Here is a 21,573-nt window from a genome sequence, read left to right on the forward strand (position 1 = left end):
GCAGATGACGGAAAAGGCTGGAGACACCCGGGTCCCCTCCGCAGCGTCCAGCTGCATTGCTCATGACATCACTGCAAATGGAGGTGACGGTGGGGGTTAGGGGCCGTACATGTAATGGGGGCCGGAAGACACTCCTCTCTACTGGTGGTCTGTAGGGGCTGTCCTGAGCCCATTTACCTTGTGTACCACCATCCATTGGTCCCAATACCCCCTAGCAGTCTGGTCAGACGCTCCTCTCAACTGGTGGTCTATAGGGGGCGTCCTGAGCCCAGTCACCTTGTGTACCTCCCATCCACTGGTCCCAACACCTCCTAACAGTCTGGTCAGACGCTCCTCTCTACTGGTGGTCTGTAGGGGTGCCCTGAGCCCAGACACCTTGTGTACCGCCATCCACTGGTCCCAACACCCCCTAACAGTCTGGTCAGAACAGTCCAGGTGGGGGACGACTGATCCATATGACCATCCAGCTCCTCACATCCCAATAATGCGCCCCTCTCTGACTCTGGTAACGGGGTGAAATCTCTTCTCTTCTTCGTAGAGGCGTCTAGTGGTCAACAAGCTCTACAAGTGGAAGAAGAGGTCACTATACACCAGGAGCCTCCGAGAGCCTCTTATAGGCCAAGGGGGGGAACCACTTTTAGGGCCTCCGGTGACAAGACCATCCATCTAATCACCACAACTCCCATCATTACAGATCTGCTGAGATGGTGCTGCATGCCAAGCTTTGCATCAAAATGATAACTCTTTCTAGGTACGGGATTGTTTTTGACAATGGGTATATATGGGAATGTTGCCAAAGCTTCCCTTCCAGGAGTGAGAAATGTCATCCTATTGACTAATGTGTGGAGTTAATTGCTGGCGCGCCGACAGGAACAGATTGATTCCCTGTATGAGTGTTACGCTGTCTAACTTTTTATCAGGAGGAGATTAAAGATCGCGCCGCTCAGGACATCAATTTCACGTCAAATCTGAGCGCCGTGCCGGGAATAATGATCCACAGAGTCCATAAGATGTGGCTTTAATTACCCTCAGATCATTCATGTGGCGGCGCTCACTTACCTCTTATCAAACATTTCATAACAGGAGCCGGGATCTAAAAGCTGCTGATGGAAATCAGAGACGCGGCTTGTAGCCCTGAAGAAATTCCACCACAATAAGGCTAAAAGAGGCGGCCGCCATACAGTGAGCACTCACCGCTAATTATGGGGATAGAGAAGAGTGGCCGTGCTCTGATATATACAACTGCAAGAAAAAGTAAGTGAACCTCGTGGAATTTCCAGGATTTCTGCACTGATAACTAATACAATGTAGTCTTATTGTATCTCAGTCACAATTATACATAAAACAGCTGTGTTTTCATCATCCACAATGAAGGGTGAAAAAGTAAGTGAACCTCGGTGCTAATGACTTCTTCAAGAGCTAATTGATAAAAGCTGTTTCCATTAAGTAGATGAGGTTGGCAGTGCAGGTGCTTCACCCATTAAATAGAAGTACACAAAGCCTGCTTACTGATATATCTGTTCTCAGTGATTGGTTAGTGTGAGTATCGCCTCGATGAAAGCAACTGTCAGAAGATCCCAGAAGATGTGTTATATAGATACATGAAGCTACAAAAGCTTAGGACTTAGGTGTACATCAGAGAAGATTCCGGATTGTTCTACTCCCCCAAGGAGTGTCCTGTTATATCACTCCAACAGCACAATGAACAGTCCTGAAAGAGGGGAGAAAGAACCCAAAAGGAACAGCAGAGGACCGACATAACACCCCATAGATAGTAGAGACCTCTGTTGCTCTATTAGAGAAACACCGACCAAGAATAGTGAACATGGAAAGACTCCAAGAAGGAAGCAGCTGCTGGCCAAAAATACACTGCAACCCATCTCCTGTCTATCTGGGACCAACTCAAAGATGTTGTTCCATCGATCAATGAGACAAAAGGGGAAGATTATAGAACCAATGCACAACATGGAGAAGTAGAACTCTGCACACAACACCAAAACCTCATCCAACTGTGGAGTATGGTGGACGGGGCATTATGGCTTAGGTCTATGGTGGTGGGGGCATTATGGTTTGGGACTATGATGGAGGTGCCATCATGGTTTGGGACTATGGTGGAGGGGGTATTATAGTTTGGGGCTATGGTGGAGGGGGCATCATAGTTTGGAGCTATGGTGGAGGGGGCATCATAGTTTGGAGCTATGGTGGACTAGGCATTGTGCTTAAGGACTATGATGGAGGGGATATCATAGTTTGGGGCTATGGTGGAGGGACATTATGATTTGGGGTGGTTTTGCTCCTCAGGCCGGGACATCTTGCGATCATTGAGGAAATAATGAATTCTCAGGCGGATCAAAACATCTTACAGGAGAATGCAAGGGTAGCCATCCAGGCCCCAAGTTGAAGACACGTTGTGTGATGCAACAAGACAAGGACCCAAAGCACACAAGCAAAGAATGGTGGATAATGATAATTTGCGTTCTGGAATGGCCGAATCAGAGTCCTGACTGTACCCCATGGAGATACTGTAGCATGGCCTGAAGAGTGCTCTGCACATAAGACATCCCAGAAATAGTGATGAACAGAAACATATTTCCTAGGAGAGAAGATCCAGAATTCCTCCTCAATATTGTACAAATCTTATTTGCATCTAATATGAAACGTTTGGTGGAGGTGACTGATGCTAAAGGGGAATCTACTGTGCAGGTCATTAAATTCAAGGATTCACTTACTTTTTCTCCCTGCACTGTAGATGATGAATGTTACAACTGTCTGTGTGTTATTAGTTCCATTGCGATTGTCTATAATTGTGAATTAGATACAATCAGACCCCACTGTATTAGTAAGCAATGCAAAACTACCGAGAATTCCAAAGGGTTCACTTACTTTTTCTTGCAACTGTAGAAGGATGCATTGGCTCTCATGTCCTCCTATCTCCTCTTCCTGGCCTACCTACATAACATACTGTGCCTTCTGAACGGGTATATTACATCCACACCTGATCACTCATCTCTATGGTATAGAATAAGAGGCTCCGCCTCCCCAATGGCGCTCACCTGACAGAAGAGCTGGTGACTGTCCTCAGATACCAGGAGGAGGCAGCAGCATGGGGACTGCGTCTGTTCTTCCAGCTGAAAGAGATAAGAAGTAGTCAAGGAAATGACGTTACAAAATATTCCGGCTTCAACAGAGAAATCTTCTTTGCAAATGGAGCAAAAGTGGGCGTGGCTACCAGAAGCTGGTGCCAATTCTAGCCGACACCTCTGCCGGACCGCAGTTGGTGCAGATTTCATATTTAGCGTACATTATGCCTGAAGTGCAGCAAATGTATTAGGGCCATGTTCACACGGCAAAATCCAAAGCACATTTTTCTGCGTAGATTCCGCCTCTAAGAACCCCGTCAGACGCCCACGGGTGCGCTGCACACTTCTGCCACGGCCATGCAGATGTGGGGCAGCGGATCAGCACATGGATTTAACGATTTTCAATGGGCAAACCCCCATCTGTAATTCCTGATGTGGAACCCGTGCAGTAAAGCCTACGGCGCTGATTCCCATTCACTGTAATGGGATGCAGGTTTGATGTGGAATTTGATGCAGAAACGCAGCAGTTCTGCACCAAATTCCGCATCAAATATCCTCCATATCAACATATCCTTAAGAGGCGTGGGCGTGGATCACAGCTGAAGTGTATGCCGGCTCACAGCTGGCGGAGATTTCATATTTGGTGCACCTACGACCCTCAAATCCGTAAATTTATTAAGAGGCTTGCGCTGCCACCATATTTACGTAGACTGGCATTTAAAACGCAAATGTTTTCCTGCGACGTTAACCCTTTCCTGACATCGAACATACTGTACAGTATAGTGACACCTTATAAGGCTTTGTAGACAAAACATAAACCGCTATGTGTGCTCCCAGAAGGCGGGGATGAGAAAACTGATTGTCACATCAGGAAGGTCAAAACTGGCTGTGGCACTAAGGGGTTAAAATGAATCTAATTAACAATATATCCACTAATTATAACCACCATCTGTTCGGTCTCCACATAGATGGTAGAAGCGTACAGCGTCCTGTGTGATGCTCACAATGCAGTTTAGGTGTCGTATAGTAAATGAAAACAAGCAGAAGCGACGCTAAGGGGTGCAATTAGCAGTTACCGTGTTTGCACAATAACTTTTTGTCTACCTGCATTCACCACTAGGGGGAGCTCACTGCATACAGACGTATTCGGTAATCTCCTGAGCTCCAACTAGTGGCAACCGCAGGCAGAACTTTATGATGTAACTTTGCCTATGCAGGGGATTTGGAGCTCTGTGTCAGAAACATCAAAACTCCAACCGTTATGAACATCTATATGGAATATAATCATTACGGAAAGTTTAGAAAAAGTTTATTTTGGTAGTAAAATGGCGTACTGTGGTGTATATTCACTTTAAGGTCATCCGCAGGTGAGCAGCACATAAAACCCCTGCAGCTCACCGCTTATCCAGCCTATGAAGGTATATGCTGCACGGTGCTGATAAGGTGGAAGAAACCGGAATTCATACAATGCAGAGTGGGATAAAAACTCAGAGCAGCAGGGGAGCAAGAAGAATAGAAAGAGCTGCAGACACCGAGGTGAAGGCCAATAAACAGACCCATCTAAAAGGAGGCGCTCAAACTAAAAGAGGCTCAGCATGACCGACAGCTATTGTCCGACATCTATAGAGAAGAGCCTGAAAATAGCAAATGTTGTTCTCGGAAAGTCCCTGGTTATAAATAAAAACCTCTAACACAAGAAAACTTCTTGGGCCTAACTCACACCCATCCACCTGAAGCTGCTGCTGCCTAAACCCATGTATGTTACCACTCAGCCGGGTGAAGGGGGTGAGCTAGTGCAGCCTTAGGCATTCCACCTATGGCCCTGCCTATCCCACATATGCCTGGAATGGGTGACTGCGAACCCTGAACAGCTATGCCACGTTTGCAGGTTATGGTGTGGAGATGATGCTATTTCTCTGTATTTACTGCTCCTCGGGGGTGGGGCTACGGCTCCTAGTTGAATAAAACCTGCCCTCTAGCTTCTAAGGATAACTAACATTAAACTAAAAAAGAATATGGCCTTCAAGAAATGCAATTCAATTTTCTGAACTTAATTTATCTGTGGCCTCTGAGATAAACTACACGCTACGTTCCCCAACAGAAAACATACTGTCTCTAACTCCATACCCGTAGATAACAAGCAGCATTATGGATGTGTTCTGGGAATGTAAAGTCAGACTAATCATGTGCTGACGGATAATGATTAGGTAATCCCACCTGAGCCCCCCAAAAATACTGCATCCTAATTTTTGACGGTTTAGTTGGGAAGATTGTTTTTTATAGATTTCCATGGGCGAAGAACCTAAGCGCTACATCTACTGAAAACAGCTACAATACTAAAGACATACGAAAATACCTCAAATAACCTCAGTTTGTCATAAGATTGAGTATGATGGTACCAATATATAAACTTGTTTGGGATCCTTAAAATCTGGAACTCTCCATTAACAGCCATTAGTGGCATTGCACTTTGTATGTACTTGTACATAGGGGGCAGTATTATAGTAGTTATATTCTTGTACATAGGGGGCAGTATTATAGTAGTTATATTCTTGTACATAGGGGACAGTATTATAGTAGTTATATTCTTGTATATAGGGGGCAGTATTATGGTAGTTATATTCTAGTACATAGGGGGCAGTATTATAGTAGTTATATTCTTGTACATAAGGGGCAGTATTATAGTAGTTATATTCTTGTACACAGGAGGCAGGATTATAGTAGGTATATTCTTGTACATAGGAGGCAGTATTATAGTAGTTATATTCTTCTACATAGGGGCAGTATTATAGTAGTTATATTCTTGTATATAGGGGGCAGTATTATGGTAGTTATATTCTTGTACATAGGAGGCAGTATTATAGTAGTTATATTCTTCTACATAGGGGACAGTATTATAGTAGTTATATTCTTGTATATAGGGGCAGTATTATAGTAGTTATATTCTTGTACATAGAGGGCAGTATTATAGTAGTTATATTCTTGTATATAGGGGCAGTATTATAGTAGTTATATTCTTGTACATAGAGGGCAGTATTATAGTAGTTATATTCTTGTACATAGAGGGCAGTATTATAGTAGTTATATTCTTGTACATAGGGGGTAGTATTATAGTAGTTATATTCTTCTACATAGGGGACAGTATTATAGTAGTTATATTCTTGTATATAGGGGGCAGTATTATGGTAGTTATATTCTAGTACATAGGGGGCAGTATTATAGTAGTTATATTCTTGTACATAAGGGGCAGTATTATAGTAGTTATATTCTTGTACATAGGGAGCAGTATTATAGTAGGTATATTCTTGTACATAGGAGGTAGTATTATAGTAGTTATATTCTTGTACATAGGAGGTAGTATTATAGTAGTTATATTCTTGTACATAGGGGGCAGTATTATAGTAGTTATATTCTTGTACACAGGAGGCAGGATTATAGTAGGTATATTCTTGTACATAGGGGGCAGTATTATAGTGGTTATATTCTTGTACATTGGGGGCAGTATTATACTATTTATATTCTTGTACATAGGAGGCAGTATTATAGTAGTTATATTCTTGTACACAGGAGGCAGGATTATAGTAGTTATATTCTTGTACATAGGGGGCAGTATTATAGTAGGTATATTCTTGTACGTAGGAGGCAGTATTATAGTAGTTATATTCTTGTACACAGGAGGCAGGATTATAGTAGGTATATTCTTGTACATAGGGGGCAGTATTATAGTAGGTATATTCTTGTACGTAGGAGGCAGTATTATAGTAGTTATATTCTTGTACACAGGAGGCAGGATTATAGTAGGTATATTATTGTACATAGGAGGCAGTATTATAGTAGTTATATTCTTGTACATAGGGAGCAGTATTACAGTCGTTATATTCTTGTACATAGGGGGCAGTATTATAGTAGTTATATTCTTGTACATAGGAGGCAGTATTATAGTAGTTATATTCTTGTACATAGGGGCAGTATTATAGTAGTTATATTCTTGTACATAGGGGGCAGTATTATAGTAGTTATATTCTTGTACATAGAGGGCAGCATTATAGTAGTTATATTCTTGTACATAGGAGGCAGTATTATAGTAGTTATATTCTTGTACATAGGGGGCAGTATTATAGTAGTTATATTCTTGTACATAGGGGCAGTATTATAGTAGTTATATTCTTGTACATAGGGGCAGTATTATAGTAGTTATATTCTTGTACATAGGAGGCAGTATTACAGTAGTTATATTCTTGTACATAGGGGACAGTATTATAGTAGTTATATTCTTGTACATAGGGAGCAGTATTATAGTAGTTATATTCTTGTACATAGGGGGCAGTATTATAGTAGTTATATTCTTGTACATAGGGGGCAGTATTATAGTAGTTATATTCTTGTACATAGGGGGCAGTATTATAGTAGTTATATTCTTGTACATAGGAGACAGTATTACAGTAGTTATATTCTTGTACATAGGGGACAGTATTATAGTAGTTATATTCTTGTACATAGGGAGCAGTATTACAGTCGTTATATTCTTGTACATAGGGGGCAGTATTATAGTAGTTATATTCTTGTACATAGGGGGCAGTATTATAGTAGTTATATTCTTGTACATAGGAGGCAGTATTACAGTCGTTATATTCTTGTACATAGGGGGCAGCATTATAGTAGTTATATTCTTGTACATAGGGGGCAGCATTATAGTAGTTATATTCTTGTACATTGGGGCAGAATTATAGTAGTTATATTCTTGTAAATAGCAGCAGTATTATAGTAGTTATATTCATGTACATAGGGGACAGTATTATAGTAGTTATATTCTTGTACATAGGGGGCAGTATTATAGTAGTTATATTCTTGTACATAGGGGGCAGTATTATAGTAGTTATATTCTTGTATATAGGAGCAGTATTATAGTAGTTATATTCTTGTACAAAGTAGGCAGTATTATAGTAGTTATATTCTTGTACATGGGGGGCAGTATTATAGTAGTTATATTCTTGTACATAGGTGGCAGTATTATAGTAGTTGTATACTTGTACATTTGGGCAGTATTATAGTAGTTATATTCTTGTACATAGCGTCCAGTATTATAGTAGTTATATTCTTGTACATAGGGAGCAGTATTATAGTAGTTATATTCTTGTACATAGGTGGCAGTATTATAGTAGTTATATTCTTGTACATAGGAGGTAGTATTATAGTAGTTATATTCTTGTACATAGGGGGCAGTATTATAGTAGTTATATTCTTTTACATAGGAGCAGTATTATAGTAGTTATATCCTTGTACATAGGAGGCAGTATTATATTAGCTATATTCTTGTACATAGGGGGCAATATTATAGTAGTTGTATACTTGTACATTTGGGCAGTATTATAGTAGTTATATTCTTGTACATAGGGTCCAGTATTATAGTAGTTATATTCTTGTACATAGGGAGCAGTATTATAGTAGTTATATTCTTGTACATAGGAGGCAGTATTATAGTAGTTATATTCCTGTACATAGGGAGCAGTATTATAGTAGTTATATTCTTGTACATAGGAGGCAGTATTATAGTAGTTATATTCTTGTACATTGGGGGCAGTATTATAGTAGTTATATTCTTGTACATAGGGGGCAGTATTATAGTAGTTATATTCTTGTACATAGGGGGCAGTATTATAGTAGTTATATGCTTGTACATAGGGGCAGTATTATAGTAGTTATATTCCTGTACATAGGGGGCAGTATTATAGTAGTTATATTCTTGTACATAGGGGGCGGTATTATAGTAGTTATATTCATGTACATAGGGGGCAGTATTATAGTAGTTATATTCATATACATAGGGACAGTATTATAGTAGTTATATTCTTGTACATAGGGGGCAGTATTATAGTAGTTATATTATTGTACATAGGAGGCAGTATTATAGTAGTTATATTCTTGTACATAGGGAGCAGTATTATAGTAGTTATATTCTTGTACATAGGGGGCAGTATTATAGTAGTTATATTCTTGTACATAGGGTCCAGTATTCTAGTAGTTATATTCTTGTACATAGGGTCCAGTATTCTAGTAGTTATATTCTTGTACATAGGGAGCAGTATTATAGTAGTTATATTCTTGTACATAGGAGGCAGTATTATAGTAGTTATATTCTTGTACATAGGGGGCAGTATTATAGTAGTTATATTCTTGTACATAGGGAGCAGTATTATAGTAGTTATATTCTTGTACATAGGGAGCAGTATTATAGTAGTTATATTCTTGTACATAGGAGGCAGTATTATAGTAGTTATATTCTTGTACATAGGGAGCAGTATTATAGTAGTTATATTCTTGTACATAGGGAGCAGTATTATAGTAGTTATATTCTTGTACATAGGGAGCAGTATTATAGTAGTTATATTCTTGTACATAGGAGGCAGTATTATAGTAGTTATATTCTTGTACATAGGGAGCAGTATTATAGTAGTTATATTCTTGTACATAGGGAGCAGTATTATAGTAGTTATATTCTTGTACATAGGAGGCAGTATTATAGTAGTTATATTCTTGTACATAGGGGGCAGTATTATAGTAGTTATATTCTTGTACATAGGAGGCAGTATTATAGTAGTTATATTCTTGTACATAGAGAGCAGTATTATAGTGGTTATATTCTTGTACATAGGAGGCAGTATTATAGTAGTTATATTCTTGTACATAGGAGGCAGTATTATAGTAGTTATATTCTTGTACATTGGGGGCAGTATTATAGTAGTTATATTCTTGTACATAGTAGGCAGTATTATAGTAGTTATATTCTTGTACATAGGGGGCAGTATTATAGTAGTTATATGCTTGTACATAGGGACAGTATTATAGTAGTTATATTCCTGTACATAGGGTCCAGTATTCTAGTAGTTATATTATTGTACATAGGGGGCAGTATTATAGTAGTTATATTCTTGTACATAGGGGGCAGTATTATAGTAGTTATATTATTGTACATAGGGGGCAGTATTATAGTAGTTATATTCTTGTACATAGGGAGCAGTATTATAGTAGTTATATTCTTGTACATAGGCAGCAGTATTATAGTAGTTATATTCTTGTACATAGGGGCAGTATTATAGTAGTTATATTCTTGTACATAGGGGGCAGTATTATAGTAGTTATACTCTTGTACATAGGGAGCAGTATTATAGTAGTTATATTCTTGTACATAGGGGGCAGTATTATAGTAGTTATATGCTTGTACATAGGGGCAGTATTATAGTAGTTATATTCCTGTACATAGGGGGCAGTATTATAGTAGTTATATTCTTGTACATAGGGGGCAGTAGTATGTAATATGCTTCTGTGCTCTATTCTGAGGGTAAGGATGGAAGGAACATGCCGAATGTTTTAAAATGTAGAGTCGATTCTATGATCCGTCTTGACCACATGACTCATCCTTGGTATGTAGAGATGATAATGTGTGGGGAGACTGGAGTGGCTCTTTTAGTTAATGACACTGGCAAGAACTTAAAGTATAATCATTTGTCCGATTCTGCATTGTTCAGTTCAAAAGCCACAAGTTGCCGGCGAACAATGGCGTCTCTGTGTGTCGCAGGGATAAAGAAACAATTCAGAGCTTAATGGACGGCAGGTAGAGAAAAACACTTGAGATGTCTGTTTCCACCGCTCCGACGATCAGCAGAACATCCCGGAGCCGTTCTATCAAATCGCTAAATGGTTAGAACTTAACAATAGCAATTTGAGGTGAATAGCAGCAAATTGCGCTAATAGATGCATCCGGCAGCGGCGGGGAGCGCTCAGCTTTTTAATCCCCAGATATTAATTTTGCATTATATAAGGAAGAAAGGAATGAATAGACCTTCGGAGCGGACGCCACAGGCAGCGCTTACTGCTGATTCATGTGACTGACAGCATTTAGGCGTTGGGTCTGCTGTAACAAATAAAGCGCCTGCAGCCGCAACTCTGCGCTCGGTACATTCTGATGGCCGCTTCCATGGAACAAAGGCCGTATTTAGATAGGATACCGACATCGGAAAATGGATTCCTTTTTGTATCGCAGTCATGTTAACGCACAGAGTTTAATTTTCACCTCGTTAATAAATCTAAAAAATACCATAACTCTTCTAATTCAGGGAACTGCGAGGTTTAGGGCAGGATTACCCGCAGAAGGGAGGATCGGATTCTCCGGAGCTCGTAGATAGACTGAAGACATTAGCATAAAAAAAGCTGGACGTTACGGCCCATTTACACACAACGATTATCGCTCAAACGTTGAGAGATCACCTTGCGCTTCGAGCAGGTTATGGAGAAGACAAGTGGGGCCGCTGGTCTTCTGCATCCAGCTGTTCTCTGCTCGGAGCGCCCGGCTGTTATACAGCTGAGTGGAGTATAGAGCAGACAAGGGGTGCCGCTGGTCTTCTGCATCCAGCTCTCCTCTGCTCGGAGCGCCCGGCTGTTATACAGCTGAGTGGAGTATAGAGCAGACAAGGGGTGCCGCTGGTCTTCTGCATCCAGCTCTCCTCTGCTCGGAGCGCCTGGCTGTTATACAGCTGAGTGGAGTATAGAGCAGACAAGGGGTGCCGCTGGTCTTCTGCATCCAGCTGTTTTCTGCTCGTAGCGCCCGGCTGTTATACAGCCAAACGCTCCGAGTGCGGTATGCAGAACACAGCTGGACCGCTGTGTTCTTCATAGCCCAGCAGTTCATGGAGCATTCAGCTGGTATACAGCTGTGCAATCTGTGTGGAATGGGAAGAATACAGCTGGAGCGCCCTGTTCTTCACTCCCAGGGAGCAGACTGAAACAATAGTATCAGCTGTATCCCACTGCGAATCCCTGATAAGGCTCATCGTCAGCACGCTGAGAGACAACGATGAGCGACGGGGTAACGAAAGCTGCCGATGTCAGTGCAGTGAGACACAACGATGGCCTTTGAGCGATAATCGTTGTGTCTAAACGGACCTTTATTGGATGAATTAGAAGTGATAAGTAATTGCGCCATTATATCAGGTTCCTAATCCACGTATTGCACCCAGCGTCCATCTACGCCTGAACTCCTGACATCCGGCGACACGTTCTGTTCACCACCTCTGTGATATACTGCGAAGAGCCCGACTCTAGACTGACACACTAACGAAGTGACGGCTCGCTCACACAGGCGTATGTCACCCGCATGTTACCCGCATCATTTTCACGCATGTAATATGTGGTGCTGAACCCCCGTGACTTCTACTGGGCCAATCACACCAGCCTTACACACACTGATATGGGCTGAGGACATATAACATGTGCAGCAGATATGTAGGAAGAAGCGTACCGGCCGTGCGCTGTGTGTTTTACATGTCTGAAAAATATGCGCAAAATACGCGGAGCACAAGAACGCCCATGTGAGTGAGCCTGAGGGCTTCTTCAGTTTGGCGTATGCACAACGGCGTTCACCACTATGGAGCGCAGTCGTGCATGAAGGAGGGAAATATCCTCCTTTTTTTAACCTTTTGAACTCCGCACAAATTTGAATAAAGAAGCGAGAACATCCGTCCTGTCCGATCGTCCTCGCACGAGGAAACCGCTAGTGAAAACCAAACCACTGAAACCAAGCGTACTGATGTGATGGGAGGCGGTCTGAAGCAGAGAAGCCTCGCACCCGCGGGTACCTCACGAGTTTTACGGCCCGATATCGCGCTCACCCATTTGAAACTGGCCTTAGGGCTCATTCATACGGCACGGTCAGGGTCAGTGTGGGAAATACGCAGAGTTTCTACAGACCTAAACTGCGCCTATTCACTACTTATTTCATTTCTCCGCTAACATGGCCTTATAGGGCTTGTATTTCGCGTTGTAGTTTTCATCGCCATCTTGGGGTACATATAACGTATTGTGGCACTTTTATTAATTTTTCTGGAGAGCAGGAAAAAAAACACCAATTCTGCTAGTTTTTCTTTTTGTTATTTTACAGCATTAATGAGATGCCGCATGTTTGTCCGGGGGGGGCCAGATGATTAGAACAACGCCAAATTATACATTTTTTAGGTGTCTCCACTTTTGCACAATAAAACCCTTCTTCTTGGAAAATTAATATTTTTGCTTTCCGTTGCCATATTCAAAGTCCCGGAATGTTTTTATTTCTCCCCGTTTTGTGTTTTTTTTTTATCACTTTTACTGCATTTTTTTTGTCTTGTCTTTGGTTTTTACAGCGCTCACTGTGCAGGATAAAAAGTGTGTTACATTTATTGTACAAGTGTGACAATAAGCAGGCAGATTTGTACATTTTTTATTAAACAAAGCAAAGTATGCAAAAAAGGGGAGGGGCTTTAAAAAAAAATTAAAAGTTTTTTTTTTTTTACTTATCAATGTTATTTGTTTTCCTACATTTTTATGTCCCTGTAGGGGACTTGAACCTGCGTTCCCGTGATCACTCTGATAATACATTATGGACTTCAGTACTGCAATAAATTATCACTATTCATAGCGATCATAGGCAATGGTAGAATCCTAGACCGGTGGAGTTGGAAGGGACTTCCAGGGTCATCGGGTCCGACCCCCTGCTCAGTGCAGGATCACTAAATCATCCCAGACTGATGTCTGTCCGCCTCTGAAGACTTCCATTGAAGGAAAACTCTCCACCTTCCGTGGCAACCTGTTCCACTCATTGATCCCCCTTACTGTCAGAAAGTTAGACCTGGCAACCCATCAGCCCTCCGAAATGACATAGAGATGTCACAGAAGGGCGCCCTCTGTCTGCGCACGCTTTACATGTCGCTGCTGCAGGGGCAGGCTGGTTGTCAGTAATAGCTCGCTCCTACTGCAGATGGCGCACGTTCAGCTTTTGGGCCCGTGCCATCCATAGGACGTAAGTTAATATCCATTTGAAGGAACACCTTAAAAGCGAGGACATAAACTTACATCCTGGTGAGGGAAGGGGTTAAAGGGGTTGTCCCGCGCCGAAACGGTTTTTTTTTTTTTTCAATAGCCCCCCCGTTCGGCGCGAGACAAACCCGATGCAGACTTTAAAAAAAAAAACGGATAGTACTTACCCGAATCCCCGCACTCCGGTGACTTCTTACTTACCTTGTGAAGATGGCCGCTGGAATCTTCACCCTCGGTGGACCGCAGCTCTTCTGTGCGGTCCATTGCCGATTCCAGCCTCCTGATTGGCTGGAATCGGCACACGTGACGGGGCGGAGCTACGAGGAGCCGCTCTCCGGCACGAGCGGCCCCATTCAGAAGACAGAAGACCGGACTGCGCAATCGCGTCTAATCGGGCGATTAGACGCTGAAAATTAGACGGCACCATGGAGACGGGGACGCCAGCAACGGAGCAGGTAAGTGAATAACTTCTGTATGGCTCATAATTAATGCACGATGTACATTACAAAGTGCATTAATATGGCCATACAGAAGTGTATACCCCAACTTTGTTTCGCGGGACAACCCCTTTAAGGGGTTAGAACCCATTCACATCCGTGTCGGAGGCTCCAGCACAGATTCATCAGAAAGTCCTGGGCAAAGTAATACAGCCAAATGAAAACCAGACAAACCCCTTTGTAATCAAGTCATTGGATGGTTGCATTTGGTCGGGGGGTTCCATGTTCCTGCTGCCATAATGGAAACCCTGAAATTAGCCCAATGCAAACGTGAATGTAGCCTCATCTGACCGTGAGTTCTGCACGCTGAACAGCAGGGGGCGTCCTGGGGGCCTTATCTACTATTTTCAATGCTCAACAATATCAATAGTCATCTTACACATATAGGAAAGTGATCCGTGATCGTCGATCGGATATCACCAATGGGAATAGGACGAGCTCTTACAGTGTTACTCGAGCTCGTTTACTGACTACTGGTACAGTAATGGCATTGGGTGCTAAAAGCTTCCCATAATTAACAGCTACATAGCAAGAAGAAAGAACTGTACAAGAAATAAATACAATGTGATCATCCAAGGCCACAGTAACCATGGCGACACTGGATGTGTAACTAAAGGGGTGCAGTACCGCTGTGCAAGAGTTGTAACCATAGAAATGCACAGAGTGCGATCACGAAAAATGTAGCTTATGAGACAAGATAATAGTCAGATTACAAAAGGTGGGAACAAGTATAGTTAAAAACTGCAGAGAAAGCCAAAATTACACAATACAATGCTTCAAGAGAAGGTATAAGGCAAAGCTTTAGCAGCATGAACGAAAAGTTAAATACTATGCAAAGAAAAGTCACACGTGCAAAATAATGCTGAACATCCACTGACACATGGTATAACTACGATAATGGTGCCACCCATGTACAAGAATATAACTACTATAATACTGCCCCCTATGTACAAGAATATAACTACTATGTACAAGAATATAACTACTATAATACTGCCCCTATGTACAAGAATATAACTACTATAATACTGCCCCCTATGTACATGAATATAACTACTATAATACTGCCCCTATGTACAATAATATAACTACTATAATACTGCCCCCTATGTACAATAATATAACTACTATAATACTGCTCCCTATGTACAAGAATATAACTACTATGTACAAGAATATAACTACTATAATACTGCCCCTATGTACAATAATATAACTACTATAATACTGCCACCCATGTACAAGAATATAACTACTATGTACAAGAATATAACTACTATAATACTGCCCCTATGTACAAGGATATAACTACTATAATACTGCCCCTATGTACAAGAATATAACTGCTATAATACTGCCCCCTATGTACAAGAGTATAACTACTATAATACTGCCTCCTATGTACAAGAATATAACTACTATAATACTGCCCCTATGTACAAGAATATAACTATTATAATACTGCCCCCTGTGTACAAGAATATAACTACTATAATACTGTCCCCCTATGTACAAGAATATAACTACTATAATACTGCCCCCTATGTACAAGAATATAACTACTATAATACTGCCCCTTATTTACAAGACTATATCTACTATAATACTCCCCTATGTATAAGAATATAACTACTATAATACTGCCCCCTACGTACAAGAATATAACTACTATAATACTGCCTCCTATGTACAAGAATATAACTACTATAATACTGCCCCCTATGTACAAGAATATAACTACTATAATACTGCCGCCTATGTACAAGAATATAACTACTATAATACTGCCGCCTATGTACAAGAATATAACTACTATAATACTGTCCCCTATGTACAAGAATATAACTACTATAATACTGCCTCCTATGTACAAGAATATAACTACTATAATACTGCTCCCTATGTATAAGAATATAACTACTATAATACTGCCTCCTATGTACAAGAATATAACTACTATAATACTGCTCCTATGTACAAGAATATAACTACTATAATACTGCTCCCTATGTATAAGAATATAACTACTATAATACTGCCTCCTATGTACAAGAATATAACTACTATAATACTGCTCCCTATGTATAAGAATATAACTACTATAATACTGCCTCCTATGTACAAGAATATAACTACTATAATACTGCTCCTATGTACAAGAATATAACTACTATAATACTGCCCCCTCTGTACAAGAATATAACTACTATAATACTACCCCCTATGTACAAGAATATAACTACTATAATACTGCCCCTATGTACAAGAATATAACTACTATAATACTGCCCTCTATGGGTCAGTATTTGTACGATATCCTCCTCGTCTCATATCCCCCTACATTCCGTGTTGGCAGTGAAGCAGTTAAGCCCTGGTGAGATGTGATGTTCTGCCACAAGTTGAGTGCAGATTATAAATATCCTGACACCATTATAGGGAGATTAATGCTGCGGCTCCCTCCGCCCGCCGTACAATGGCTGTCACCGCGCCGCCGCTCTGTACATTCCGGCTATTTTTACCATACATAAAACAGATTTTCAATTTCATTTAGTAAATCTCCAATCCTCTGTAATTGTTGTCCTGATTCCGCCTTCCAGCAGATCTCCTCTTTTTTTTCTATCTTCTTTTGTCCTTCTCTACAATACGGTAAAAATAATCGCATCTTGCGCCGCTCTCTCTTCATTCTCTCTGATGCGCCGGAGATGTCATTGTCTTTTATTTTAAGATAATGTAAATTATTTCTGTGGGAGACGCGGCGCTCAGAACCTGCCGACTGCGGGAACCACGAGGAGACAGATTCCTTTACCTGTAGGAATAAATGTCCTAAAGAAACCCGTACAAACCCGTATCCGCACAGAAGGCTATCACGTGACACGGGCGCCCGCCATCAGATACGGCGGTCCTTCTGACGGTGGGTGGAGGAGTCTCGTCGGAGTGTTCTGACACACGTGATGATGGATATTAGATGATTTGTGTGTTAATTCTACGTAACAGTGTTTATCCCCGTCTCACTGCCATTAACCCCTTAGTGACGCCTGCTATTTTGGTCCTAATGAAAGAACGATTTTTGGGAAATTTTCATTTCCACTTTTCAAAATCCATAACTTTTTTTTTTCCCATCGACACGGCCGTATGAAATGAGAGTTAAATTGTTGCCTGCACAGTGAGCTGAAGTTTTTATAGGCACCATGTTTAGGTGCATATAATATACTAGCTGATATACCCGCCTTTGCCAGAGTTACTTTGAAACAGGTGTTTACATATTGTTCGCATGGAAAGGTTTATGTAGTGGTAGTTACTTCAGAGGGACCGAGGAATAAACTATGTATACATGTAGAGGAGCGTTAGATTCTCCTCAGGCTGCATGTCCCGATGTCCCTCTGTAGAATGTGCCACCCCTCCCACTCTCCTCACTTAGGACCTAAAGAATGCTCGTGCCAGATATCATGTCTTTGCGACATTCATCGGGAAGTTAGAGAATTAGTGGCGAGTCAGTCAGTCAGTGAGGGCTTGCACTATATATATATATATGTAGAACTTTTAATAATTTCTTTGCCGGGATAAAAAACATCCACTCTGCCAGTGTTTTTTGGATTTTCTTTGCAGCATTAGGCCTTAGTCACACGGGCGTTTTTCACGCGATTTGCGCATCGCATGACGGATGCGCATGCGCAAATCGCGTGACCGGCGCCGAAAAATCGGCCCAAAAATCGCCCGAAAATCTGCTCCTAGCCGCGTTTCATTAGAAACGGGCCGGAGCTGTCCAGCGCATTGCATTCAATGGAGCCGGCAATACAGCGGCTCCATTGAATGCAAGCGCTGCGGGCGAGTGTGGGATGAATTGTCGGGGAGGGGTTAAATATATAACCCCTCCCCTGCAATGCATCCTTAAATGTGAAAAAATAAAAAAAAAGGATGTACTCACCAGCTCCCGGCAGCTGGAGATCCTGGCGGCCGGCCTGCAGTGGGTGTGAAGGAGGTGTGACTCAGACTTGCCCCTGATTGGCTCAGCGCTGAGCCAATCAGAAGCAAGTCTCAGTCACACCCATTCATGAATTCATGAATGGGTGTGACTGAGATCAGCCTCTGATTGGCTCAGGCTGAGCCAATCAGGGGCCAGTCTGAGTCACACCCCTTCACACCCACTGCAGGCCGTGCGCCGGGATCTCCAGTTGCCGGGAGCTGGTGAGTACATCCTTTTTTTTTATTTTTTCACATTTAAGGATGCATTGCAGGGGAGGGGTTATATATTTAACCCCTCCCCGACAATTCATCCCGCGCACGCCGGCAGCCCATTGCTTTCAATGGAGTCGGCTGTATTGCCGCTCCATTGAATTTAATGGGCAAACATTGTTCTTCTGTGCCACAGCTGTTACAGCTGTGGCAGAGAAGAATGATTTGTCTTCTGTATGTTCTCAATGGGGTCGGCGCTGCTGCCGCCGGCCCCATTGAGCGCATATAGAGAAGAGAACAGGAATCGCAGATCGCAGATAGGTGCGATCTGCGATTTCTGTTCTCTAATTTATCGGACGAGCGCATAAAAAGCGCTCATGTGTCCGATACCATTGCAAAGCAATGGTTTTAAAAAATCGCCGGACGCATGCGCATGCGCAAATCGCGGCAATAAACGCCCGTGTGACTAAGCCCTTAGGCGACTCTTACACAGGCACTTGGCAAAACGCTGCAGTTTTGATTGCGGTGCTTCACTACGATTTTACTTCCATTTTCGTGTTTCAGCGCACCCCATCATTGTGACGGGTGATGAGGTGCACTACATGTTGAAAAATAGAGCAGACAAAGCTGCAGAATCGCAGCGCTGGAAAGCGCCGTTCAGCGCTGCGATCGAACGCATGTGTGCGAGGCCCCATTGAAATCAATAGGAGGGTTATACCAAAGCGTTCAAAACGCCACGGTAATTGCGGTAAGGAGCGCACTTTGAGAGCGGCTGTAATCATGCAGCAGACATGACTTGATACATTATATTCTGCGGGTCGGTACGATTACGACGAGACCAAAATGATATATTTTTTTAATGGTTTTTCCATCGCTGTAATCGGACTTGTATAACTTGTATATTTCCCACGCGCGGAGCTCTGCGAGGACTCGATGTTTCTTGCGTGACAAGCTGGACCTATTTTTGGTAACAATTTTGCATTACCGACAAGTTTTTTGATCACTTTTATTGCATTCTTTGAGAGGCGAAATCAACAAAAAAAAGCATTTTGGCCCGTTTTTTTTATTTAGAACGTTTGCTGCGCAGGTTAAAAAGTGTGTTCAATTTTTCGTACGGAGCGTTTCAGGTGTGACGATACCAAACGTGGGGTTTTTTTATGTAAAAAAATATATACATTTTGTTAAACAAACAGGGCAAGTAGTCAAAATAGTTTTATTATGTGGTTTTTCTTTTACATTTTTTATGTTCCAGTAGAGGACTTGAACCTGTAATGCTACGATCACTGTGATTTACTGCAATACTTCTGTACTGCAATGTATTACCACTAATCATACACAGGCCATAGCAGACCCAGACTCCATTGCTTGGCATCCAGTTGTCATGATTCTTCACCATTACATGATGCTACAGAGGGCGTACCCCTCCCTCTATGAACGCTTTACATGTCGCGGTCAACATTGATTGTGGTATGTAAGTAGTTAACAACGGGTTCAGTGTCTGCATGTCTCCAAACCATCTCCGTGGGACATTCCAGATAGTGGAGCTCCACTACCACCCCCGGAGGCGGGTAACATGATCAGCAGGACATTGAGTAAAATAAAAACAGCCTATGTTCACCCCATTTGCTTTCCAACCACTCTGGTCCACCTCCAATTCCAGGTTGTCCAATGAAGTTGCATCTAGCACATGTCACATGGCCCCTGCAGCCAATCCCTGGCCACAGCCACCCTGATGTTCAGGCCAGGGATTGGCTGCAGCGATCATGCAATGGTGCAGCGCTACCTGGTAGTAAGCAGGGTACCAGACTGGCATGGGCCGGAGTGCTGGGGGGCAGCTTAAGGGGTTTGGGTTGTTTTTTTCCCCTGAAATAAAGTGTTTGAGGGCGGGGGGGGGGGGGGGGTCCAAGATTTCTTGTCCTTTCATAAGTTTGTCCAAGGAAAAACTCATCCGGGCGGACAATTTGTGCGATCTCAATTAGTCCTTTATATCACTATGTCTAACCTGGATTTTATGCGCTTAGCATTGGAAACGCAAAAGTGACTCTGAGCCACTTGTTGCAGCCCCTCAGTGACCAGGCCTGTCTGCGCCTTAATGACCCGGCATTAATGAAGAATAACTGCGCCAATTCTGACATTGCTTTTTTGACACATATTGTACATCATTTAGATGGTATAATTTGTATGACGACTCCGCTGCAGAATTCCCCCCTGCCAATGCTCTGGCATTGAAGGGGAGGAGATTCCTCCACAGTCTTCCCTGCCTCTACTTCCGCACCACATGGTACGAACCCAGAGGCAGGGAAGCCACGGCAGATTTTTGGCGGAATGTCCGCTGCGGATATTCCAATGAAAATCTGCCCCATGTGGCTCTAGCTTAACTGCGCCTGTGCCCACCATTTTGCTGGCACAGGGATGCAGTGGGACACACCTCAGCGGTGTGGGATATTGGGGGGGGAATCGACTTATGCGTTTCATCCCCCCTTCCCTACAGTACATCAGTTTCATCCCCCCTTCCCTACAGCACATCAGTTACTCGTTGTGGCTGGGCCTCTTTGTTTTTGCCTATTTCTTCAATTAAATGTCTGTCAAGCTGTGTATAAGTGACGTCATCACAGGCTCTTCAGCGCCGGCACCGCAGGACCTCTGATGATGTCACCAGTTAAAAATTTTTGAAATTACAATTTTTTTCTACGGTATTAGGTCAAGAGGTGGCGACGGCCGAAGTCGTCCTTCGGATAGTGATTTCATGTAGACTATATGTTCGAGGGGAGAACACACGTCACTTTTCTTAAGTATGGCATAAAGTAACAATGGCGAGATATCAAATATCTTACTGGACGAGGAAAGTAATTGGACGAAATGTCCTGAAACCCAATAATAGGGAACATTACTATGCAAAGGCGTTATTACTGGGGTTGGCCATGTGGTGGTGTTATTACTGGAGGGGCAACTCTTGCTCTATGGAGCTCTGAAAGTAC

The 21,573-nt window shown here is 42.3% G+C and overlaps 1 protein-coding gene across 4 annotated transcripts in view; it reads right to left on the reverse strand.

The window, feature by feature from the left end:
• The window catches only part of PDE2A (phosphodiesterase 2A), a 386,975-nt gene that overhangs the window by 65,275 nt on the left and 300,127 nt on the right, over positions 1-21,573 (reverse strand). For all 4 annotated transcript variants that reach the window (XM_066588384.1, XM_066588383.1, XM_066588382.1 and 1 more), the window contains one exon: positions 3,054-3,128. In XM_066588384.1, coding sequence (XP_066444481.1) covers positions 3,054-3,128 — 75 coding nt within the window. The remainder of the gene's footprint in view (positions 1-3,053; positions 3,129-21,573) is intronic.

This window comes from Eleutherodactylus coqui, chromosome 1 (assembly GCF_035609145.1).
Source record: "Eleutherodactylus coqui strain aEleCoq1 chromosome 1, aEleCoq1.hap1, whole genome shotgun sequence".
NCBI lineage: Eukaryota > Metazoa > Chordata > Amphibia > Anura > Eleutherodactylidae > Eleutherodactylus > Eleutherodactylus coqui.